The 26,205-nt window shown below is 54.9% G+C and overlaps 1 protein-coding gene across 1 annotated transcript in view; it reads right to left on the reverse strand.

Annotated features, from left to right (window-relative positions):
- The window catches only part of ARHGEF10L (Rho guanine nucleotide exchange factor 10 like), a 51,895-nt gene that overhangs the window by 7,295 nt on the left and 18,395 nt on the right, over nt 1-26,205 (reverse strand). The window contains exons 8-23 of the mRNA XM_058818663.1: nt 24,375-24,483; nt 17,840-17,946; nt 16,041-16,118; nt 15,788-15,967; nt 14,305-14,421; nt 14,113-14,205; nt 12,696-12,869; nt 11,333-11,478; nt 9,801-9,991; nt 8,261-8,376; nt 7,034-7,161; nt 5,610-5,710; nt 3,955-4,076; nt 3,025-3,111; nt 2,156-2,376; nt 1,063-1,217 (exon numbers count right to left, since the gene is read on the reverse strand). Coding sequence (XP_058674646.1) covers nt 1,063-1,217; nt 2,156-2,376; nt 3,025-3,111; nt 3,955-4,076; nt 5,610-5,710; nt 7,034-7,161; nt 8,261-8,376; nt 9,801-9,991; nt 11,333-11,478; nt 12,696-12,869; nt 14,113-14,205; nt 14,305-14,421; nt 15,788-15,967; nt 16,041-16,118; nt 17,840-17,946; nt 24,375-24,483 — 2,125 coding nt within the window. The remainder of the gene's footprint in view (nt 1-1,062; nt 1,218-2,155; nt 2,377-3,024; nt 3,112-3,954; nt 4,077-5,609; nt 5,711-7,033; nt 7,162-8,260; nt 8,377-9,800; nt 9,992-11,332; nt 11,479-12,695; nt 12,870-14,112; nt 14,206-14,304; nt 14,422-15,787; nt 15,968-16,040; nt 16,119-17,839; nt 17,947-24,374; nt 24,484-26,205) is intronic.

Genomic DNA, 26,205 nt, shown 5'->3' on the forward strand with positions numbered 1-26,205 from the left:
CCAATCCCAACGGGATATCCTAAATGGGGATTTATCCCAATCCATGTGGGATATCCTAAAGGGGGATTTATCCTAAAGGGGAATTTATCCCAATCCCAACAGGATATCCCAAACGGGGATTCATCCCAATCCCAACGGGATATCCTAAATGGGGATTTATCCTAAACAGGGATTTATCCCAATCCTGACAGGATACCCCAAACAGGGATTGATCCCAATGCCAACAGGATATCCCAAACGGGGATTCATCCCAATCCCAACGGGATATCCTACATGGGGATTTATCCCAATCCATGTGGGATATCCTAAAGGGGGATTTATCCTAAAGGGGAATTTATCCCAATCCCAATAGGACATCCCAAACAGGGATCCATCCCAATCCTGACAGGATATCCCAAACAGGGATTCATCCCAAACTCGATAGGATATCTTAAAGGGGGATTTATCCTAAAGGGGGATTGATCCTAAAGGGGGATTTATCCCAATCCCAACGGGATATCCTAAATGGGGATCCATCCCAATCGAGTATCCTAAACAGGGACTCATCCCAATCCATGTGGGATTTCCTAAATGGGGATTTATCCTAAAGGGGGATTTATCCCAATCCCAATAGGATATCCTAAGGGGAATTTATCCTAAAGGGGGATTGATCCTAAAAGGGAATTGATCCCAAACCCAACAGGATATCCTAAAGGGGGATTTATCCTAAAGGGGAATTTATCCTAAAGGGGGATTGATCCTAAAAGGGAATTGATCCCAAACCCAACAGGATATCCTAAAGGGGGATTTATCCTAAAGGGGAATTTATCCTAAAGGGGGATTGATCCTAAAAGGGAATTGATCCCAAACCCAACAGGATATCCTAAAGGGGGAATTATCCTAAAGGGGAATTTATCCTAAAGGGGGATTTATCCTAAAGGGGGATCCATCCCAAAGGGGAATTTATCCTAAAGGGGGATCCATCCCAAAGGGGAATTTATCCTAAAGGGGGATTTATCCCAATCCCGATGTGATTTCCCAACAGCCCCTGCCCCATTCCCACAGGGTTTTCCCGGCGCTCACCGTGGTTGCGGGGGAAGGCGGCCACGGCGCCGTCCTGCAGCCCGGCCAGCAGGAACGCGGGGCTGTTCCGTAGGCACAGCACGGGCACCGCGCCCGGCACGCGGCACCGCTGCAGCACCGGCGTCCCCGCCGCCACCGCGCCGAACACCAGCACACTGCGGGACAGAGGGACATCAGCATCATCATCATCATCAGCATCGGCATCATCAGCATCGGCATCATCATCATCGGCATCATCATCGGGATCAGCCCCAGAGTACGGGCAGGGACAGCAGGGTCGGGATCATCGGGATTGGGATCAGCTGCGCAGCACAGGGAGAGAACAGGATCGAGATCGGCCCCAGAGCACAGGCAGGGACAGCGGGGTTGGGATCACTGGGATCATCGGGATCGGCCCCGGACCACAGGCAGGGGAGCGGGGTTGGGATCATCACAATCGGGATCGGCACCGCAGCACAGGGAGAGAACGGGATCGGGATCATCGGGATCAGGATTGGCCCCAGAGTACAGGGAGAGAACAGGATCAGGATTGGGATCAGCTCCGCAGCACAGGGAGAGAAAATGGGACTGGAATCGGCCCCACGGAGCGTGGGATCAGGGCTGGGATTCAGGATCAACCCTGAAGCGTGGGCAGGGATCAGGATCAGTCCCGGAGCACAGGGAGAGAGCGGGGTTGGGGCTGGGATTTGGTATTGGGATTGGCCCCGCAGCGCCAGGAGAGAGAGCAGGGTTGGGATCAGGATTGGCTCTGGAGCGCAGGGGAGAGAACGGGATCGGGATCGGGATCAGCCCCAGAGTGCAGGGAGAGAGCAGGATCGGCCCCAGAGCGTGGGGAGGGAGTGGGGTGGGAGCTGGGATTTGGGATCAGGGCTGGGATTTGAGATGGGACCCAGGATTTATGATGGGACCCAGGATTTGGGATGGGAGCTGGGATTCAGGATTGGAGCTGGGATTTGGGATCAGGGCTGGGACCCAGGATTTGGGATGGGAGCTGGGATTCGGGTTTGGAGCTGGGATTCGGGATCAGGGATGGGAGCCAGGATTTGGGATGGGAGCCAGGATTCGGGATGGGAGCCAGGATTCGGGATCTCACCTCCCGTCCTGCAGCCCCAGGCACACTGCGGGGTGGGGGGCGTTGGGGGTCGGCTCCGGGGCCATTCCCTGCTCCGCGGGATCCTCGGGATGCGGCTCCGGGATGAATTCCATGCACAGCACCGGGGCCGGCACCGGGAAGGATTTGACGGTTCGGGGCACGGAGCGGTTCAGGGAGAAGATCTCCACCTGCCCCCCTGCCCCCTCCTGCCCCCCTCCCACCTGGGGGAAAGTGGGAAAAGCGGGAATGAGCACCCCGGGATTCCAACAGAGCCATCCCAAATCCCAATCCCAGATCCAAAACCCCAAATAATCCAAAATCTTAGGAGCCACTGGGGTTGTGCTCACCCACAGATCCCCACCTGCCCCCTCCTGCCCCCCTCCCTCCTGTGGGGCAGGAAAACCAGGAATGAGCATCCCAGGATTCCAGCCAGAGCCATCCCAGATCCCAAACCTCAAACAACCCCAAATCCCAAACCCCAAATAACCTCAAACCCCAAACAACCCCAAACCCCAAATAACCCCACACCCCAAATCCCAACCCCCCAAGTGACCCCAAATAACACCAAACCCCAAACAACCCCAAATCCCAAATCCCAAATAACCTCAAATCCCAAACAACCCCAAACAACACCAAACCCCAAACAACGCCAAACCCCAAATCAACTCCAAATCCCAAATCCAAAACCCCAAGTAACCCCAAACAACCCCAAATCCGAAACCCCAAATAACCCCAAACTCCAAATAACCCCAAACCCCAATAACCCCAAACCCCAAAACAACCCCAAATCCCAAACCCCGAATAACCCTAAACCCCAAATCACCCCAAACCCCAAATCACCCCAACCCCGCAGTCTGGGCTCTGCTCACCCACAGGAATCCCTGGGGCAGGGAGGTGCTGACGGCCGAGAACCCCAGGAGCGAGGAATGGACGGGATTGTGGACGGCAGCTCCGAGCTGGGGGAACCAAAACGTTGGGATTGGGATTGGGATTGGGATTGGGATTGGGATTGGGATTGGGATCCAGCCCGGCTGCAATTCCCCAATTTCCCCTCAGAATGCCCCAATTCCTGCCTTTTCCAGCCCCTCCACTATGGGATTTATGGGATTTGTGCTTTTCCACCCCAAAATCACGAATATGAAGGGAAAGGGGACGGAAAACCTAAATCATCCCAAGCAGGCAGGGGATCAGTCAGAACCCCAAAATTCAGGATCTGGCTGCCATTCCAAATTTTGCACCTTTAATTCCATCAATTCCTTCATTTTCCAGCCACTCCACTGTAGGATTTGTGCTTTTCTGCCCCAAAATCATGGATATGAAGGGAAAGGGATTAGAGAATCCAAACCATCCCAAACTTGCAGGGGATCAGTCAGAGCTCCAAAATTTGGGATCCAGCTGCCATTCCAAATTTTCCCCCTTAGATTCCATCAATCCCTGCCTTTTCCAACCCCTCCACTGTGGGATTTGTGGGATTTGTGCTTTTCTGCCCCAAAATCATGGATATGAAGGGAAAGGGGATTGAGAACCCAAATCACCCCAAGCAGGCAGCATATCAGTGCAGATCCCAAAATCTGGGATCCAGCTGCCATTCCCAACTTTCCAGGTTGGATTGTCCCAGTTCCTGCCTTTTCCATCCCCTCCAGGATGGGATTTGTTGCCTTTCCCAGCCACATCTGGGATTTTCCATCCCCTCCAGGCTGGGATTTGTGCCTTTCCCAGATGGATTCAGGATTTTCCATCCCCTCCAGGGTGCGATTTGTGTCCTTCCCAGCCGGATCCGGGTTTTTTCCGGCTCTCACCTGCAGATCCAAGGCTTTGGAGGAGAAGGCTGGAATGTGGCAGGACAGGATGGGGCACCAGAAGGGCGCTCGGCTCTTCCTGTCCTCGTCGGGGCAGAGCCAGCCCGGCTGGTTCTCATCCCCTGCGGAAAACCGGGAGCGCCGGGATCACCCCAGCCCAAACTCCCCCTCTGGGATCCATCCCCACCCCAATCCACCGCTTTCCATGGATGTGGGATGTGCCCCATCCCCTCCTCGGAATTATTGCAGTGTGGAGGGGGAAAAAATCCCAAAAAAACAAATTTATGGGAAAAAAATTCCATCGTAAAAATTCCATCCCCTCCCCGACATCAGGCTGGGATGGGGTTGGGTTTGGCTCGTGGATATGGGATTATCCAACCTCAGAAAGCTCCCAAACCTCCTCCGAAACCTTCCAAAAACCTTCTCCCAAACCTCCTCAGAAAGTTCCCAAACCTTTCCCAGGACCTCCCAAACCTTCTCCAAACCTTCTGCAAAAAACCCCAAACCTTTCCCAAAGCCTCCCCAACCTTCCCCAGAACCTCCTCCAGAACCTCCCCAAACCTCCAGAACCTCCCCAAACCTCCAGAACTTCCCCAGCATTCCCCAAACTTTTCCAAACCTTCTCCAAAAACCTCCCCAAACCTTCACCAGAACCTCCCCAACCTTCTCAGAAAATTCCCAAACCTTCTCCACAAGCTTCCCCAAAGCCCCTAGACCTTCTCCAGAACCTCCCCAACATTCCCCAAACCTTCTCCAGAACCTCCCCAAACCTTCAGAACCTCCCCAGCCTTCTCAGAACTTCCCCAAAACCTTCTGCAGAATCTCCCCCACATTCCCCAAGCTTTTCCAAAACCTCCCAAACCTCCCCAACCTTCTCAGAACCTCCCTAAAACCTCCACAAGCTTCCCCAAAGCCTCCCAAACCTTCTCCAGAACCTCCTCAAAACCTCCAGAACCAACATTCCCCAAACTTTTCCAAACCTTCTCCAAAAACCTCCCCAAACCTTCACCAGAACCTCCCCAAAACCTCTCCAACCTTCTCAGAAAATTCCCAAACTTTCTCCACAAGCTTCCCCAAAGCCTCCCAAATCTTCTCCAGAACCTCCCCAAACCTCCAGAACCTCCCCAATATTCCTCAAACTTTTCCAAACCTTCTCCAAAAACCTCCCAAACTTTCTCCAGAACCTCCCCAACCTTCTCAGAAAATTCCCAAACCTTCTCCACAGGCTTCCCCAAAGCCCCCAAACCTTCTCCAGAACCTCCCCAAACCTTCAGAACCTCCCCAGCCTTCTCAGAACTTCCCCAAAACCTTCTGCAGAATCTCCCCCACATTCCCCAAGCTTTTCCAAAACCTCCCAAACCTCCCCAACCTTCTCAGAAAATTCCCAAACCTTCTCCACAGGCTTCCCCAAAGCCCCCAAACCTTCTCCAGAACATCCCCAAACCTCCATAACCTCCCCAACATTCCCCAAACCTTCTGCAGAACCTCCCCAAACCTCCAGAACCTCCCCAACCTTCCCAGAAAAATTCCCAAGCCTTCTCCACAAGGTTCCCCCAAAGCCCCCAACCTTTCTCCAGCCCTTCCCACCCTGCTCCGTGCCCTGGTTCCCGTTTTCCCCTTTCCCTTCCCAGATCCCCAGGCAGGGCAGGACTCACGCAGGCCAATCTTGGCCAGGTGCAGCCGGTTCACCCAGGAGATCTTGCTCAGGGGGCTGGGGGTGATGAACACCACCATGACACTGATGGGGCGCCCCGACCTGTGGGACACGGCGGCCTTCAGCCTCGTCCTCTTCCTCGCCTCCCCATCATCCTCATCCTCATGATTGTTACCCTGATCCCCATCATCCTCACCAAATTCATCCTCACTCCCATCCTCCCCATCATTGTTATCCTCATCCTCATCATCCTCCTCATCTTCATCCTCATCCCCATCATCTTCATCATCGTTACCCTCATCCCCATCATCCTCATCAACTTTATCCTCATCCCCACCATCCTCCTCATCTTCATCCTCATTCCTGTCATCCTCCTCCTCACCTTCACCCTCCTCATCTTCATCCTCATCCCCATCTTCCTCCTCATCATCATCCTCCTCTCTCCTCACTATCATTATTCTTATCCCCATCATCCTCCTCATCTTCATCCTCATCCCCATCATCCTCCTCCTTCTCATCATCTTCATCTTCATCCCCATCATTCTCCTCCTCATCATCCTCCTCCTCTTCTTCATTCTCCTCATCATCTTCACCCTGCTCTTCTTCCTCATCCTCCTCCTTTCTCCTCTTCCTCCTCTTCCTCATCCTCATCTTCCTCATCATCATCCTCATCCCCATTATCCTCCTCATTGTCATCCTCCTCCTCACTGTCATTATCCTCATCATCTTCATCCTCATCCCTATCATTCTCCTCCTCGTCATCCTCCTCTTCTTCTTCATTCTCCTCATCCTCATCATCTTCATCCTGTTTTTTCCTCCTCCTCATCCTCCTCCTTTCTCCTCTTCCTTATCCTCGTGTTCCTCATCATCATCTTCATCCCCATCATCCTCCTCCTCCTAATCTTCATCCTCCTCCTCCTCACCATCATTATCCTCATCATCTTCATCCTCATCCCCATCATTCTCCTCATCATCTTCATCCTGCTCTTTTTCCTCCTCCACCTTCTCCTTTCTCCTCTTCCTCCTCCTCTTCCTTATCCTCCTCCTCCCCATCTTCATCCTCCTCCTCCTCATCATTATCCTCATAATTTCATCCTCACCCCCATCATCCTCCTCCTCATCTTCATCATCCTCATCCCCATCATCCTCCTCCTCATCATCTTCATCCTCATCCCCATCATCCTCCTCATCATCTTCATCCTCATCTCCATCATCCTCCTCATCTTCATCCTGCTCTTTTTCCTACTCCTCATCCTCCTTTCTCCTCTTCCTTATCCTCATCTTCCTCATCCTCTTCTTCCTCATGATCATCCTCCTCATCCTCCTGCTCTTCTCCTCCTTCTCATCTTCTTCCTCACGCTCCTCCTCTTCCTCATCCTCCCCATCCCCGCCCTCCTCCTCCTTCATCCCCGATTCCCGCCTCACTTGTCGGGTTTCCCGGGCAGCAGCAGCCGCAGCCGGCACTTGTTGGCCGAGTGGATTTCTTCCTCCTTGACCTTCATCATCCTCTGCAGGGCCAGGCACCAATCCTGCGCCACCGTCATGTTCAGGTTCTGGAGAACACCGGGAACGCTCCCTCAGAGCCAGGAACAGCCCGGGCGAGCTGCGGCAGTTCCCAGGAATGCGGCGGTTCCCAGGAATGCGGCGGTTCCTGGGAATGTGGCGGTTCCCAGGAATGCGGCGGTTCCTGGGAATGCGGCGGTTCCCGGGACCGCGGAAGTTTCTGGGAATGCAGCTGTTCCCGGGAATGCGGTGGTTCCCGGGAATGTGGCAGTTCTCAGGAATGCGGCAGTTCCTGGGAAGGCAGCGGCTCCTAGGACTGCATAAGTTCCTGGGAATGCAACAGTTCCCAGGAATGTGGGCAGTATCCAGGAATGCGGGCGGTTCCCAGGAATGCGGCAGTTCCCAGGAATGTGGGCAGTTCCTGGGAATGTGGCGGCTCCTGGGATTGTGGCGGTTCCTGGGAAGGCGGCGGTTCCTGGGAGCGCAGCAGTTCCCAGGAATGTGGCAGTTCCCGGGAATGTGGGCGGTTTCCGGGAATGCGGCAGTTCCCAGGAATGCAGTGGTTCCCAGGAAATGTGAGCGGTTCCCAGGAAGGCGGGTGGCTCCCGGGAATATTGCAGTTCCCAGGACCGTGGCGGTTCCTGGGAATGCAGTGATTCCTGGGAATGTGGCGATTCCCAGGAATGTGGGCAGTTCCCAAGAATGTGGCGGTTCCTGGGAAAGCAGCAGTTCCTGGGAATGTGGCAGATCCCAGAATGAGGCGGCTCCCAGGAATGTGGGCAGTTCCCAGGAATGTGGCAGTTCCCGGGAATGTAGCGATTCCCCAGAATGTGACGGTTCCTACGAATGCAGGCGGTTCCCGGGAATGCGGAGGTTCCCGGGAATGCGACAGTTCCCAGGAACGCAGCGGTTCCCGGGAAGGTGGCGGTTCCTGGGAATGTGGGCGGTTCCTGGGAGCACGGGCAGTACCCGGGAATGCAGTGATTCCCGGGAATGTAGTGGTTCCTGGGAATGCGGCAGTTCCTGGGAATGTGGCGGTTCCTGGGAATGCAGCGCTTCCCAGGAATTCAGCAGTTCCCGGGAATGCGGCGGTTCCCAGGAAAGCAGCAGTTCCTGTGAACACGGCATTTCCCGGGAATGCGGCCGTACCTGGTATGTGCCGTGCAGCGTGCTGACGAGCAGCGTGATCTGCTCCACCACCGCCAGGTCCTTCTGCAGGTCCTGCAGCTCCTGGAAGAGCCGCGGGGGGCCCAGGTAGACCTTGTCTTTGGGGAGAAAAACCGGGATTTCTGGCACATGGAGCTCCACCGGGCTGGAGAAGATCCGAGATGGAGCCCAGCCCGTGACCCAGCACCACCAGGGACGGCCCCGAGCACCACAGATGCTGCTCCTCAAACATTTCACTACCCACAGTCGTGAAATCCCCCAAATCCCAGCCCAGAGAGGTTCTCCTGCCACGAATGTGGCTGGAGCACCAAATCCATGATTGCATCATCTCCCAGAGTGATGAAATCTGCCTAAAATCCCCCAAATCCCAGCCCAGGGAGTTTCTCCTGCCGGGAGTGAGGCTGGAGCTCCACATCTGTCACTCCACCACCTCCCAGAGCAGTGAAATCCCCTAAACCCCCCAAATCCCCTAAAACCCCCCAAATCACATCCCACCAAGGTGATCCCACCAGGAATGAGGTCCAGACCATCTCCCAGAATGGCGAAATCCCCTAAAACCCCCCAAATCCCAGCCCAGGGAGGTTCTTCCACCAGAAATGAGGCCCCGAGTGCTGCATTGGTGACTCCACCATCCCTCAGAGGGGTCAAATCCCCTAAAACCACCCAAATCCCCTAAAACGTCCCCAAATCCCCTAGAACACCCCCAAATCTCCTACAACACCCCCAAATCCCCTAGACCCCATCCAATCTCCTAAAACCCACCAAATCCCTGCCCAGGGAGGTTCTCCCACCAGGAACAAGTGTTGCATCCGTGACTCCATCACCCCTCAGAGAGGTGAAATCCCCTAAAAACCCCCAAATCCCCTAAAACGCCCCTAGAAATCCCCTAGAACCCATCAAATTCCCCAGAACACCCCCAATATCCCTAAAACACCCCAAATCACAGCCCAGGGAGGTTCTCCTGCCAGGAATTCATCTGGAGCTCCACATCTCCAACTGCACCACCTCCCAGAGTGGTGAAATCCCCTAAAATGCCCCCAAATCCCCTAAAACCCCCCAAATTCCCTAAAACCCACCAAATCCCAGCCCAGGGAGGTTCTCCCACCAGGAACGAGGCCCCAAGTGCTGCATCCATGACTCTACCACCCCTCAGAGCAGTAAAATCCCCTAAAATGTCCCCAATCCCCTAGAATTCATCCAATCCCCTAAAACCCCCCAAATCCCCACTGAGGGAGGTTCTCCCATTATGAACAAGGCCCCAAGCACTCCGTTGGTGACTCCATCACCCTTCAGAACCTTGAAATCCCCTAAAACACACCCAAAACTCCTAAAACCCCCCAAATCCCCTAGAACCCATCCAAATCCCCTAAAACACTGCCAAATCCCCTAAAACCCCCCAAATCCCAGACCAGGGATGTTCTCCCACCAGGAACGAGATCCCGAGCACTCCATTGGTGACTCCACCACCCCTCAGAGGGGTGAAATGCCCCCATCACACCCCCAAATCCCCCCAGGCTCTCACTGTGGGCGGCCTGGCCGGCGGGCGCGTGCCGGCGTTGGCCGGCGTTGGCCACGGCCGCGGTGGCGCTGTCCTTGTCCCCGGCGCCGCTCTCCTGGCCCACCTCCACCACCTGCACCTGCGGGAGGGCCGTGCTCCACTTCAGCACGTACTTGGGGCCCAGCGGCACCAGGCTGCTGATTTCCAGCTGGCCTCTGCCAAGGCAAGAATTCCAGGTCAAGAAAATCCCATGGATTTTCCCAAAATCCATGGATTTTCCCAAGAAACCCCCCCAAAAATACGTGTCCTGCAAGCCAAGCACCTCACACCATGCAGGAACCCCAGAATGTGGTTTTCCAGAACCTCTGATTTCCAACTGGCCTCTGATTTCCAACTGGCCTCTACCCAAGGCAAGAATTCCAGGTCAAGAAAATCCCAGATTTTCCCAAAATTCACAGATTTTCCCAAAAAAAACCATCTGGTTTTTCTCCCCCCAAAAATACGTGTCCTGCAAGCCGAGCACCTCACACCGTGCAGGAACCCCAGAATGTGATTTTCCAGAACCTCTGATTTCCAGCTGGCCTCTACCAAGGCAAGAATTCCAAGCAAAAGAAAAACCCCTGGATTTTCCCAAAATTCATGGATTTCCCCCAGAAAAGGCATCCCGCAGGCCCGAGCACCCCACACCGTGCAGGAACCCCCAAACTTGGGGCACACGACACAGCACAGCACACCTGGCACCTACCCTGCAGGCACTGGCCTGGAGAGGGGAAAAAGGAGGGATTCAATGGAATTTTGGGAATTTTGTGAGGTTTTCCCACTTGGCGGCATCAAATCCTGCCAATTCCACCCCATTCCCAAGTCCCACAGCAGCTCTAAGACCCCGGAGCAGCAGGGAGGGAGACGGGTCAAAGGTGGGCAGGTAAACCTCAAACTTGACGGGATTTCCCAAAAAAACCCAAACTCAATGGGATTCCCTCCAAAAACTCCAAACTCAATGGGATTCCCCACAAAACCCCCAAACTCGATGGGATTCTCTCCAAAAACCCCAAACTGAATGGGATTTCCCCCAAAAACCCCAAACTCAATGGTATTCCCCCCAAAACTCCCAACCTCAATGGGAATTCTCCCAAAAGAACCAAATTAAATGAGAATTCTCCCCAAAAAACCCAAACTCAATAGGAATTCTCACCAAAAACCCTAGACTTGATGGGATTTCCCCCAAAAACCCCAAACTGGATAGGGTCCCCCCTTAAAAACCCCAAAATCAATGGGATTTCCCTAAACCCCCTAAATTTGATGGAATTCCCCCCAAAAACCTCAAACCTGATGGGAACCCCCTCCAAACACCCCAAACTCAATGGGATTCCCCCCAAAAATGAGGATGAGGAGGATGGGAATGAGGAGGAGGAGGAGAAGGAGAAGGACGACGAGGAGAAGGAGGAGGAAAACAAGGATGAGGAGGAGGAAGGTGAGGATGACAAGGAGGAGGAAGAGGATGGGGATGTGCTGAGATCTCCCGAGGGTTCTGGGGTCAGGAGGTGCCCCGCACGTACTTGAAGTTGACGTTGGCGCAGACCAGGAGGTCGCTGAGCAGGAACACCTTCCTCTCCTTGGACTTGAGCAGCTGCCCACGGTCCCCATACACCGTCTCGGTCAGCGTCTCGCACAGCAGCAGCTGCCGCTGCCCCGAGCTCAGCAGCTGCAGGACAACCCCCACGTGGTGACTCCAGGCTGGAGATGCCACCCCGGAGTGGCCAATCCCACCACAGAGTCGGAACCATCAATTCCCAGCATTGTTAAAAAATAAAGCTTCTCCAAGAGGTCCCAAACGTCCTGCAGAACGTCCCAAAACTTTCTCCACAACCTCCCAAAAAACACTTCCAGAACCTCTGAAAAACCTTCTCAAGAACTTCTCTAAACCTTCCCCACCACTCCCCAGAACTTCTCCAGAAGGTCCCCTACCTCCTCCAGAACCTCCCAAAGAACATCTCCAGATCCTCCCAAAAATCTCCTCCATAAGCTCCCAAACCTCCTTCAGAACCTCCCAAAACCCTTCTCCAGAGCCTCCCAAAAACCTTCTCCAGATCCTCCCAAACCTCCTTCAAAAGCTCCCAAACCTTTTTCAAAAGCTCCCAAACCTCCTTCAGAACCTCCCAAAAACCTTCTCCAGAACCTGGAGAAGCCACACATGGAGTGGGAGCTCCAAATCCAAACCCAGCAGATCCTCGGGGAGGAATCCCCAAATTCCACCCTCAAGGCTTGGTTTGGATCAAGACCCTCTGGGACCAAACAGGGATCCTGCTTCCCTAAAATCCCAATGTGGGGAGGGAGTCACAAATCCCACCCAGCAGCTCCAAACCCCGCTGAGGATCAGGATGTGGATGGGGTGCAGGAGGTAGAGGATGAGGAAGAGGGGGAAGAGGAGGAGGATGAGGAGGAGGATGAGGACGATGAGGACAATGAGGACAATGAGGACAATGAGGAGGATGAGGAGGATGAGGATGAGGAAGAGGAGGAGGAGGAGGACGAGGATGAGGAGGATGAGGAGAAGGTGGAGAATGAGGAGGAGGAGGTGGAGGACAAGGAGGATGAGGAGGAGGTGGAAGATGAGGAGGCTGAGGAGGATGAGGATGAGGGTGATGAGGATGAGGAGGCTGAAGAAAAGGAGGATGAGGAAGATGAGGTGAGGACAAGGAGGACAAGGAGAATGAGGACAAGGAGGACGGGGATGTGGGTGAGGAGGAAGATGAGGAGGATGAAGAAAATTAGGTGAAGACAAGGAGGACAAGGAGAATGAGGACAAGGATGAGGAAGATGATGAGGACGAGGAGGACAAGGAGGATGAGGAGGACGAGGCTGAGGATGAAGAGGAGCAGGAGGATGAGGATGAAGATGAAGGTGACAAGGAGCCCCCACCTTGTTGAAGCTGCTGCGGTCGCTGATGCTCTTGCTGAGCTGCTGCATCTCGGCCACCTGGTCGGCCAAGCGCTTCTGCTCGTTGAGCTTCTCGGCCAGCGTCTCCAGCTCGGTCAGCGCCAGCTGCAGGGACAGGCGGTCGGCGTGGCCGCGCGGGGTGTTCTTCAGCATGTCCTGGGACACAGAAACACCGGGAATGGCCCTGAGGAACCGCCACGGCAAAACTGACGGGGCCTCCCACACCGAGGTTTGGAGGATGATCCTTGGGTGGATCCACAAATCCAACCAGGGTGTCCACTCCAAAGTGTGTCTCTGTCATGCAGCTCCCAAAAAGGTGCTTCTCCAGAAGCTCCCGAAAACCTTCTCCAGAAGCTCTACAAAACCTTCTCCAGAACCTCCCCAGTCCTTGTCCAGAACCTCCTCAAAACCTTCTCCAGAACCTCCAAATAACTTTTTCCAGAATCTCTGCAACCTTGCCCAAAATCTCTCCAAAACCTCCTAAAAACCTTCTTCAGAACATCTTCAAACCTTCTCCAGAGCCTCCACAGTTCTTGTCCAGAACCTCCAAAAACCTTCTCCAGAACCTCCAAATAACTTTTTCCAGAATCTCTGCAACCTTGCCCAAAACCTCTCCAAAACTTTCCCTAGAACCTCCAAAAAATCTTCTCTGGAACTTCCCCAGTCCTTCTCCAGAACCTCCACAAAACCTTCTCCAGAATCTCCCATCTTTGCCTAAAGCCTCTCAAAAACCTCCTCCAAAAGCTCCCAAAACTTTCTCCAGAACCTCCCAAAAACCTTCTCCAGAACCTCCCCAGTCCTTGTCCAGAACCTCCTCAAAACCTTCTCCAGAACCTCCAAATAACTTTTTCCAGAATCTCTGCAACCTTGCCCAAAACCTCTCCAAAACCTTCTCCAGAACCTCCCAAAAACCTTCTCCAGAACTTTCAAAAAATCTTCTCCAAAAGCTCCCCAAAATCTTCTCCAAAAGTTCCCCAGAATCTTCTCCAAAAGAATATCCAAAAGAATATCCAAAAGTTCCCCAAGACCTGCTCCAGAACCTCCTAAAAGTCCTCCAGAACCTCCCTTCTCTCACCTGCAGGAAAAGGATGAACCGAGGGAATTGGGAGCACTTTGGGCACCTCCAAATTCAAAGCTTAGGAGATGATCTTGGGATAGATCCAAAAATGTTTAAAAATCAAAAAAATCCAAAAAAATTTTTAAAAATGGCCCTGTCCTGCAGCACCCAAAAAGCTGCTTCTCCAGAACCTCCTCAAAACCTTCTCCAGAACCTCCCCAGTCTTTGTCCAGAACCTCCTCAAAACCTTCACCAGAACCTCCAAAAAACCTTCTCCAAAAGCTCCTCAAAACCTTCTCCAGAACCTCCCTGATGCCCTCCAGAACCTCTCACCCGTCTCACCTGCAGGAGGAGGATGAACTGAGGGAACCTCTGGATGGGCTTCACCATCAGCCCGTAGAGCGTGACGCGGTCGGCGCTGGCCATCTGCCGCTTCTGCCAGGGGGAAATGCCACAAAAACGGGAATTTTTTGGGAAAATGCCATAAAAAGGGGATTTTTGGGAAAAGCGGAGCCGCGGAGGGGCCATGCTGACCTTGAGGAAGTCCAGGAAGGCCGGTTTGGTCAGACAGGCCTTCTTGATCAGAGACATGGCCGTGGTGAAGTTGTTGACGTAGTCGCTGTAGACGTCCAGCACCATGGACTTGGAGAACTGGGAGAGGACGGGAGAGTGGGAATGGCGTAGGGCTTCCCAGAAATGCCATGGGGCTTCCCAAAAAACGGGGTGGGATTCCCAAAAAATGGGGTAGGATTCCCAAAAATCAGGGTGGGCAAAGTGCTGGGGGTATCCCATCACTCCAGTCCTCCACCCATCCCTGGTAGGATCCCAAGAGATGTTTGGGGCTGACTCCTGGTTTTTTTTCTTCCTACTGAGGTTGCACATCCAGCACCATGGACTTGGAGAGCTGGGAGAGGACGGGAGAGCGGGAATGGCGTGGGGCTTCCCAAAAAACAGGGTGGGATTCCCAAAAAACAGAGTGGGCAAAGTGCTGAGGGTGTCCCATCAATCCTCCACCCATCCCTGGTGGGATCCCAAAGCATGTTTAGAGCTGATTCCTGGATTTTCTTCCTACTGAGGTCTCGAGTCCAGCACCATGGACTTGGAGACCTGGGAGAGGACAGGACACTGGGAATGAGGCGGGGATTCCCAAAAAATGGGGTGCTGGGGGCATCCCAATTTGGGCTCCATCACTCTACTCATCTTTGGTGGGATCCCAGGGGATTTTGGGGGTGATTCATGACTGATGAGATGCCAGGGGGATTTTGGGGGCAACTCCCAGTTTTTGATAGAACCCCAGAGGGATCTGGGGCCATTCCTGGTTTTTGCTGGGATCCCAGCAGGATTTGGGGCCATTCCCAGTCTTTGCCAGGACCCCAGCAGAGACTGGGGCCATTCTTGGTTTTTGCTAGGGCGCCAACAGGATTTGGGGCCATTCCTGGTGTTTGCTGGGATCCCAGCAGGATTTGAGACCATTCCTGGTTTTTGCTGGGACCCCAGTGGGATTTGGGGCCATTCCCAGTTTTTGCTGGGATCCCCATGGGATTTGGGGCTATTCTTGGTTTTTGCTGGGACCTCAACAGGATCTGGGGCAATTCCTGGTGTTTGCTAGGACCCCAGCAGGGACTGGGACATTCCTGGCTTTTGCTGGGACCCCAGTGGGATCTGGAGCCGTTCCCAGTTTTTGCTGGGATCCCCATGGGATTTGGGGCCATTCCCAGTGTTTACTAGGTCCCCAACAGGATTTGGGGCCATTCCTGGTTTCTACTGGGATCTCAGCAGGATTTGGGGCCATTCCTGATTTTTGCTGGGATCCCAGCAGGATTTGGGGCCATTCCCAGTTTTTGCCGTGACTCCAGCAGGATTTAGGGCCATTCCTGGTGTTTGCTAGGACCCCAGCGGGATTTGGGGCCATTCCTGGCTTTTGCTGGGACCCCTGCATGATTTGGGGCAATTCCTCTTTTTTCCTGCGATCCCAAGCAGGATTTGGGGCCGTTGTTCCCGTTTCCCCCGCACGCACCGAGGCCACAAAGAGGTCGCCGATCTTCTCGTTGGAGTCCCACTCGGCCACGCGCGAGGCCAGGGCGATCTGGAACATGGAGTGGCACTGCAGGATCTCCTTCAGCCGGAAGAACACCAGCTGGCACTTGCGGGCGCTCAGCACCTTGGGCTCCATCTCCAGCAGCGGGTTCCGGTAATCCTGCGGGAATCGCGGCGCTGGGATCGCGGGATCGGCGCCGGGGGATCCCCGTCCTGCCCCGGCCCGGCCCCACCTGCAGGATGCGCTTCAGGGAGTCCACGTAGCTGCGCTCGCTCTGCACGATGGAGCCCAGGATGTGCCGCCGGAGCACCTGCAGGGCACGGGAATGGAGCCTGATCCCAAAATCCACAACCATGGGGCTGGGGAAAGGCCCCGATCCCAAAATCCCCAGTCCCGGAATAGGGGAAATGCAGGAACAGCCCAGATCCCAAAATCCCCAATCATGGGACTGGGGAAATGCAGGAACAGCCCAGATCCCAAAATCCCCAATCCCAGGACCAGGGAAAGGACCTGATCCCAAAATCCCCAATCATGGGACTGGGGAAAGGCCCTGACCCCAAAATCCCCAATTCCAGGAACAGGGAAAGGCCCTGATCCCAAAATCCACAACCATGGGATCAGGGAAAGGCCCTGATCCCAAAACCCCCAATCCTGGGACCAGGGAAAGGACCTGACCCCAAAATCCCCAATCATGGGACTGGGGAAAACAGGCACAGCCCTGATACCAAAATCCCCAATTCCAGGATTGGAGAAAGGCAGGAACAGCCATAATCCCCAATCCTGGAATAGGGGAAATGCAGGCACAGCCCTGATCACAAAATCCCCAATCCCAGGATCAAGAAAGACAGGCACAGGCCTGATCCCAGAGTCCTTAATTCTGGGATCAGGGAAAAACAAGCACAGCCCTGATCCCAAAATCCCCAGTCCCGGGATTGGGGAAATGCAGGAACAGCCATAACCCCAAAATCCCCAATCCTGGAATATGGGAAATGGAGGAACAGCCTTGACCCCAAAACCCCCAATCCTGGAACCAAGGAAAGGCAGGAACAGCCCTGATCCCAGAGTCCCAAATCCCCGGATCAGGGAAATGCAGGCACAGCCTGTGGGGCTCAGCTGTGATCCCCCAACCCGAATCCCAGGAAAAGGGAAGCAGCCCCAGCCCTGCGGAAGCGCTGACCCAGCAGCGCCGTTCCTGCTGACTCGGCATTTCCCTGTTGCTCAATCACGGGGCCCGGGGGACGCTGTGACCCCCCCAGAGCCCGGGAAAGCCCCCCTGTCCCAATCCCGGGAAAGCCCCAATCCCAGGAGATCCCAGGAAAGCCCCGATCCCAGGAAAGCCGTGATCCCAATCCCAGGAAATCCCCAAAACAGATACCAGGAAAGCCCTGATTTCAGGAAAGCCATGATCCCAATCCCAAGAAAGCCCAGATCCCAGTAAAACCCCAATCCCAGATCCCAGGAAAGCCCCGATCCCAGGAAAGCCCTGAGCCCAACCCCAAGAAAGTCCCAATCCCAAGAAAGCCGTGATCCTAGATCCCGGGAAAGCCCCAATCCCAATCCCAGGAAAGCCTCGATCACAGATCCCAGGAAAGCCCTGATTCCAGGAGATCCAGGAAAGCCCCGATCCCGGGAAAGCCCCGATCCCAGATCCCAGGAAAGCCCTGATCCCATCCCAGGAAGGCCCTGATCCCAAGAGATCCCAGAAAAGCCCCAATCCCAAGAAAGCCCCACTCCCAGGAAAGCCTTGATCCCAGATCCCGGAAAGCTGCAATCCCAATCCCAAGAAAGCCCCGATCCCAAGAAAACCCCGACCCCAGGAAAGCCCCAATCCCAATCCCAGATCCCAGGAAAGCCCCGATCCCAATCCCAGGCAAGCCCCAATCCCAGGAAAGCCCCGATCCCGACCCCAGGAAAGCCCCAATCCCAAATCCCAGAAAAGCCCCAGTCCCAGAAAAGCCCTGATCCCAGAAAAGCCCCGATCCCAGAAAAGCCCCGATCCCAGAAAAACCCCGATCCCAGTCGATCCCAGACCTGCTGCGGGCTCAGCCCCTCGGGCGCGGGGCCCAGCTCGGGCGGGGGGTGCCTCATGTCGGACACGGTGACCTCCAGGAAGCCGGTGTCCTCCTCCTCCGAGTCCCCTGCGGCACGGGAACACCAAAAAACCCCAAACTGACCCAAACTGACCCAAACTGAGCCTTCCGGCGCCGGAGGCACAGCCCGTTCTCCCGGTATTCCCGGTATCCCAGAGCGGTCACCGGACACCGGGATGAGCCGCGCAGGAGAGGGGATGGGACCCAGAGGGGACAGGGAGGGGACAGGGAGGGTCCTCATTCCAAAAATCCGCCCGGGAACAGCGGGAACAGCGCCTCATCCTCGCTCCAAGACATCGGGATACGGGAAAAGAAGCCGGGAAAAGGAGTCAGGAAATGGAGTCAGGAAAAGGAGCCGGGAGCCCAGAAAAAGTGGGAAGTGCCGGAGTGGGGACCAGGACAGTGCCACGGGGAGGGGACAGGGAGGGTCCCCATCCCAAAAATCCGCCTGGAAGCAGCGGGAACAGCGCCTCGTCCACGCTCCGAGACAGCGGGAACCGGGAGAAGGAGCGGGGAGCGCAGGAAAAGCGGGATGCGCCGGAGCGGGCAGCCCTTACCCGAGGCCGAAGCAGCCGAGGAGGAGGAGGGTGAGCGAGCCAGGGAAAGCTCGGGATGAGCCAAGGAAAACGCGGGAAGGGAGCGCGGCCGTCGCCTCCACATGGCCGCGGCCCCATCCCGGGCCAGAAATCCCGGGAAGGGCTGCGGGGAGAGGAGGAGGAAGGGAAGGGAGGAAGGGAGGGAGGGAAGGGAAGGGCTGCGGGGACCTTTTTCCTTCCCTAATTTCGGCTCCTCCTCCCCGGCGATGCTCTCCCGGGATTGCCGCGCCCCAAAGCCGCGCTGGCCATGCGGGAACGGAGGGACCGATCCCATGGGAACGGCGGGAACGATCCCATGGGAAGTTGCGGGAATAGCGGGACTGATCCCATGGGAACGGCGGGAACGGAGGGACGCACAGAGCCAATCCCATCCCATGGGAAGCTGCAGGAAAGCTGGGAACACACACAGCCAATACCATGGGAATGCCGGGACACACACATTTCCCATGGGAATGCTCTGGGAATGCTGGGAACCACAGCCAATCCCATGGGAATGCTCTGGGAATGCCAGGAACACGCAGCTGATCCCATGGGAAAGCCGGGAATACACACAGCTGATCCCATGGAAATGCTCTGGGAATGCAGGGAACATGTGGCCGATCCCATGGGAATGCTGGAAACACACAGAGCCGATCCCATGGGAATGCTGGGAACACACAGAGCAGATCCCATGGGAATGCTCTGGGAATGCTGGGAACCACAGCTGATCCCATGGGAATGCCAGGAACACACAGCAGATCCCAGGAAAGCTGCAGAAATGCTGGGAACACACACAGCTGATCCCATGGGAATGCTCTGGGAATGCCGGGAACCACAGCTGATCCCATGGGAGTGCCGGGAATACACACAGCAGATCCCACAGAAATACTGGGAACACACGCAGCCAATCCCATGGGAACGTCAAGAACACACAATGGTTCCCATGGGAGTGCTGGCAACACACAGCAGATCCCATGGAAAGCTGCAGAAATGCCGGGAACATGCAGCCAATCCCACAGGAAAGCTGGGAACACACGCAGCCGATCCCACAGGAATGCTCTGGAAATGCTGGGAACACGCAGCCAATTCCATGGGAAGCTGCAGAAATGCTGGGAACACACAGAGCCAATCCCATGGGAATGCCGGGAACCACAGCTGATCCCATAGGAAAGCTGCGAATACACACAGCTGATCCCATGGGAATGCTCTGGGAATGCCAGGAACCACAGCTGATCCCATAGGAGTGCCGGGAACACACAGAGCTCATCCCATGGAAATCTGCAAAAATGCCGGGAACACACAGAGCCGATCCCAGGGGAATGCTCTGGAAATGCCAGGAACACACAGCTGATCCCATGGGAATGCCAGAACACACACAGCCAATCCCACAGGAATGCTCTGGAAATGCCAGGAACACGCAGCTGATCCCATGGGAATGCCGGGAACACACAGAGCCGATCCCATGGGAATGCTGGAACACACACAGCCAATCCTACAGGAATGCTCTGGGAATGCCAGGAACACGCAGCTGATCCCATGGGAAAGTCAGGAACACACCACAGATCCCATTAAAGCTGCAGAAATGCTGGGAACACACACAGCTGATCCCATGGGAATGCTCTGGGAATGCCAAGAACACACAATGGTTCCCATGGGAGTGCCGGGAATACACACAGCAGATCCCATGGAAATGCTGGGAACACACAAAGCCAATCCCACGGGAATGCTCTGGAAATGCCAGGAACACACAGCAGATCCCATGGAAAGCTGCAGAAATGCCGGGAACCGCAGCCAATGCCACGGGAAAGCCGGGAACACACACGGCCAATCCCACGGGAATGCTCTGGGAAAGCCGGGAACACACAGAGCTGATCCCATGGGAATGCCGGGAACACACAGAGCCGATCCCATGGGAATGCCGGGAACACACAGAGCCGATCCCATGGGAATGCCGGAACACACACAGCCAATCCCACAGGAATGCTCTGGGAAAGCAGGGAACACACACAGCCAATCCCATGGGAATGCTCTGGGAAAGCCGGGAACACACACAGCCAATCCCACAGGAATGCTCTGGGAAAGCAGGGAACACGCAGACAATCCCATGGAAAGCTGCAGAAATGCCGGGAACACACGCGGCCGATCCCACAGGAATGCTCTGGGAATGCCGGGAACACGCAGCTGATCCCATGGGAACGCCGGGAACACACACATTTCCCACGGGAATGCTCTGGGAAAGCCGGGAACACACGCGGCCGATCCCCCGGGCAGCTCCAGGCGCTGGGATCCAGCGGGATCGATCCTACCTCCCCTGGATCCTACCTGCCCCGGGCTGCTCCAGGGAAACCCGGGAGCTCCGGCGGGAGCGCGGCGGCTTCTCCGCCTCAGCCGCGCTCCTCCTGCGCTCCCCGTCCCCTGCGGCACAGGGAAAGGGCCGGGAATTGGGAATTCAGGGAAAAAATCCTGAGGGGAAAACCCAAGGAAAACCTCCTGGGAATTGGGAGTTCAGAGGGAAAATCCTGAGGGAAAAATCCCAGAAAAACCTCCTGGGAATTGGGAGTTCAGGGGAAAAATCCCGAGGGAAAAATCCAGTGAAAACCTCCTGGGAATTGGGAGTTCAGGGGGAAAATCCTGAGGGAAAACCAGCTGGGAATTGGGAGTTCAGGGGGAAAATCCTGAGGGAAAAATCCAGTGAAAACCTCCTGGGACTTGGAAGTTCAGGAGAAAAATCTTGAGGGAAAAATCCCAGAAAAACCCCCAAGGAATTGGGAATTCAGAGGAAAAATCCTGAGGGAAAAATCCCAGAAAAACCTCCTGGGAATTGGAAGTTCAGGGGAAAAATCCCAAGGGAAAAATCCAGTGAAAACCTCCTGGGAATTGGGAGTTCAGGGGGAAAATCCTGAGGGAAAACCTGCTGGGAATTGGGAGTTCAGGGAAAAAATCCTGAGGGAAAATTCCCAGAAAAACCTGCTGGGAATTGGGAGTTCAGGGGAAAAATCCTGAGGGAAAAATCCAGTGAAAACCTCCTGGGAATTGGGAGTTCAGGGGGAAAATCCTGAGAGAAAAATCCCAGAAAAACCTCCTGGGAATTGGGAGTTCAGGGAAAAAATCCTGAGTGAAAAATCCAAGAAAAACCTCCTGGGAATTGAGAGTTCAGGGGAAAAATCCTGAGGGAAAAATCCAAGAAAAACCTCCTGGGAATTGGGAGTTCATGCAAAAAATCCTGAGGGAAAACCCCTCAGGAATTGGGAATTCAGGGGAAAAATCCCGAGGGAAAAATCCAGAAAAACCTCCTGGGACTTGGAAGTTCAGGAGAAAAATCTTGAGGGAAAAATCCCAGAAAAACCCCCAAGGAATTGGGAATTCAGAGGAAAAATCCTGAGGGAAAAATCCCAGAAAAACCTCCTGGGAATTGGAAGTTCAGGGGAAAAATCCTGAGGGAAAAATCCACTGAAAACCTCCTGGGAATTGGGAGTTCAGGGGGAAAATCCTGAGGGAAAACCTGCTGGGAATTGGGAGTTCAGGGAAAAAATCCTGAGGGAAAATTCCCAGAAAAACCTCCTGGGAATTGGGAGTTCAGGGGGAAAATCCTGAGGGAAAAATCCCAGAAAAACCTCCTGGGAATTGGGAGTTCAGGGAAAAAATCCTGAGGGAAAAATCCAGTGAAAACCTCCTGGGAATTGGGAGTTCAGGGGGAAAATCCTGAGGGAAAAATCCAGTGAAAACCTCCTGGGAATTGGGAGTTCAGGGAAAAAATCCTGAGGGAAAAATCCAGTGAAAACCTCCTGGGAATTTGGAGTTCAGGGAAAAAATCCTGAGGGAAAACCTCCTGGGAATTGGGAATTCAGGGGAAAAATCCTGAGGGAAAAATCCAGTGAAAACCTCCTGGGAATTGGGAGTTCAGGGGGAAAATCCTGAAGGAAAAATCTCATTAAAACTTCCTGGGAACTGGGAATTCAGGGCAAAAGTTCCTGAAGGGAAAAAATCCTGAAGGAAAAATCCACAGGAAAGGCCCTGGGAATTGGGAATTCAGCAAAAGAAATCCTGAGGGAAAACTCCAAGAAAAAACCCTGAGGAAGTGGAAATTCAGGGGGGAAAATATCCTGAAGGAAAAATCCACAGGAAACCCTGTGGGAATTGGGAATTCACGGCAAAAAATGCTGAAAGAAAAATCCACGGGAAAGCTCCTGGGAATTGGGAATTCGGGGGGAAAATCCTAAGGGAAAAACCCAAGAAAAAGCCCCAAGGAATTGGAAGTTCAGGAAAATAATTCTTAAGGAAAAATCGACAGAAAGGCCCTGGGAATCAGGAATTCAGGGAAAGAAATCCTGAAGAAAAGTCCAAAGAGGAATCCCTGAGGAATTGGGAATTCAGGGGGAAAATCTTGAAAGCAAATTCATGGGAAACCCTGTGGGAATTGGGAATTCAGGGAAAGAAATCCTGGAGGGACAAAACCCTGAAGGAAAAACGCAAGCACAGGCCGGGTACTGCCGGTTTATCCCTGAGGATAAAAGGAGGGAGGTGGAGCCTGCAGAGATCCCGGGAAGCTCCAGATCCATGGAAAGAGGCGGGAGAAAGAAGGGGAAGGAGGTTCTGGAGGGATGGGGTTCCCGGTTCCATAGGGATGGGACCCCCTGGTTCTGTGGGGATGGGATCCCTATGATTCTGGAGGGATGGGATCCCCGGTTCCAGAGGAGTGAGGTTCCTGGGTTTCTGTAGGGATGGGATACTCAGTTCCATGGGGACGGGATCTCTGGGGTTCCCTGGGGATGGGATCCCCTGGTTCTTTGGGGGTGAGATCCCTAGGATTCCAGAGGAATGGGATTCCTGGGGTTCTGTAGGGACGGAATTCCCTGGGGATGGGATCCCTGGAGGTTCCCTGGGGATGGGATCCCTGGTTCCAGAGGAATGGGATTCCTGGGGTTCTGTAGGGATGGGATCCCCAGTTCCATGGGGATGGGATATCAGGGGTTCCATGGGAATGGGATCCCTGGTTCCATAGAGATGGGATCCCTGGGGTCCATAAGGATGGGATTCCCTGGTTCCAAAGGGATGGGATTCTCTGGGGATGGGATCCCAGAGGCTCTGGAGGGATGGGATTCCCTGGGGATGGGATCCCTGGTTCCAGAGGAATGGGATTCCTGGGGTTCTGTAGGGATGGGATCCCCAGTTCCCTGGGGATGGGATCCCTGGGGTTCCATGGGGCTGGGGTTCCCAGAGGTTCCCTGGGGATGGGGTTTCCTGGGGATGGGATCCTGGAGGTTCCCGGGGGCTGGAATCCCCAGTTCCAGAGGAATGGGATTCCCAGGGTTCTGTAGGGATGGATCCCCAGTTCCATGGGGATGGGATCCCTGGGGTTCCATGGGGATGGGGCTCCTGGGGTTCCCCGGGGATGGTATCCTCTGGTTCTGGAGGGATGGAATTCCCTGGGGATGGGATCCCCAGGGTTCCTTGGGGCTGGGATTCCCTGAGGATGGGATCCTGAAGGTTCCCTGGGGATGGGATCCTCTGGTTCTGGAGGGATGGGATTTCCTGGGGATGGGATCCCTGGGGTTCCCTAGGGATGGGTGGGCTCCCTGGGGATGGGATTCCCTGAGGATGGGATCCCTGGGGTTCCCTAGGGATGGGTGGGTTCCCTGGGGATGGAGTTCCCTGGGGATGGGATCCCTGGGGACGGGGTCCCAGAGGTTCCAGAGGGATGGAATTTCCTGGGGATGGGATCCTGGAGGTTCCCTAGGGATGGATGGGTTCCCTGGGGATGGAATTCCCTGGGGATGGGATCCCTGGGGTTCCCTGGGATGGAATTCCCTAAGGATGGGATCCCTGGGGTTCTATGGGGATGGGTGGGTTCCCTGGGGACGGAATTCCCTAGGGATGGGACCCCGTGTCCCCGGTGCTCACCGGTGCCGTCGCGGCGCTGCAGGAAGGTGACCCTGCGCAGCACCGCCATGCGCGTGCGCTCCAGCCCGTCCTTGGTGCCGCTGCGCGCCGCCCGCATCAGCTGCGACACCTGCAACGGAACCGGGTCGGGGATCAGCTCAGGGATCAGCTCAGGGATCAGCACAGGGATCGTCACAGGGATCACTGCAGGGATCATCATAGGGATCAGCTCAGGGAACACCAGGATCATCACTGGGATCACTGCAGGGATCATCATAGGGATCACAGAGGTCCCCAGGATCTCAGGGATCAGCAGGATCATGGCTGGAATCACAGGGGTCACCAGGATCTCAGGGATCATCACAGGGATCAGCGGGATCATCACTGGGATCACAGGGATGAGGAGGATCACCAGGATCATCACCAGGATCTTAGGGAGCACGCAGATTCCAAGGATCACCAAGATCACTGGGATCACAGGGATTGCAGGGATCCCCAAGATCACAGGGGCCACTGGGATCTCAGGAATCAGTGGTTTGATCACTGGGATCACAGGGATCATCAGTGGGATCACAGGGATCACCAGGATCTCAGGGATCATCACAGGGATCAGCGGGGTCATCACTGGGATCACAGGGATGAGGAGGATCACCAGGATCATCACCAGGATCTCAGGGAGCACACAGATTCCAAGGATCACCAAGATCACTGGGATCACAGGGGTCACTGGGATCTCAGGGATCAACAGGATCACCGGGATCATCACTGGGGCTACAGGTGTCACCGGGATCTCAGGGAGCACAGGGATCACAAGGATCAATGGGATCATCACTGGGATCACAGCGATCAGCAGGATCTCAGGGATTATCACTGGGATCGCAGGGATCGCAGGGATCCCCAGGATCACAGGGGCCACTGGGATCTCAGGGATCAGCAGGATGATCACTGGGATCACAGGGATCACCAGGATCTCAGGGATCACAGGGATCAGCAGAATCATCACTGGGATCACTGGGATTGCAGGGATCCCCAGGATCACAGGAGTCACTGGGATCTCAGGGATCACAGGAATCAGTGGGATGATCACTGGGATCTCAGGGATCATCACCAGAATCACAGGGGTCACCAGGATCATCACAAAGACCACAGGGATCATCAGGATAACAGGGATGGGATAAGACCACCAGGATCACAGGGATAACAGGAATAACAGGGATCAGAGGCATAACAAGGAAAACAGGGATCACTGGGATCATCACCTGGATCTCAGGGATCATCACCTGGATCTCAGGGATCATCACTGGGATCTCAGGGATCATCACCTGGATCTCAGGGATCAGCACAGGGATCTCAGGGATCAGCACAGGGATCTCAGGGATCATCACTGGGATCTCAGGGATCATCACCTGGATCTCAGGCATCAGCACAGGGATCTCAGGGATCATCACCGGGATCTCAGGGATCATCACCTGGATCTCAGGGATCATCACCGGGATCTCAGGGATCATCACCTGGATCTCAGGGATCATCACCTGGATCTCAGGGATTAGCACAGGAATCTCAGGGATGAGGAAGCTCCAGGCTACCCCAGGATCCCTCCCGGATCCAGCTCCTCAGGAAGATCCCTGGAGTGCCATTCCCTGTTTTCCCAGCCAGGAGCAGCAGGCACAGGGCCAGGGCTCCGGGATCCCCCATGGATCCCCCCAGATCCCCCAGTATCCCCTGGGATCCCCCCATGGATGGCAGCAGCCGGAGCTGTGGGGTCGTGCAGCGCAGCCAAGCGGGGCCGGGCAGGGATGCGGGGGTGGCTCTGGCCCTTCCTGAGCCAGGATGGGATGTGTGGGGCAGGAAA

This window comes from Ammospiza caudacuta, chromosome 22 (genome assembly GCF_027887145.1).
Source record: "Ammospiza caudacuta isolate bAmmCau1 chromosome 22, bAmmCau1.pri, whole genome shotgun sequence".
Classification (NCBI taxonomy): domain Eukaryota; kingdom Metazoa; phylum Chordata; class Aves; order Passeriformes; family Passerellidae; genus Ammospiza; species Ammospiza caudacuta.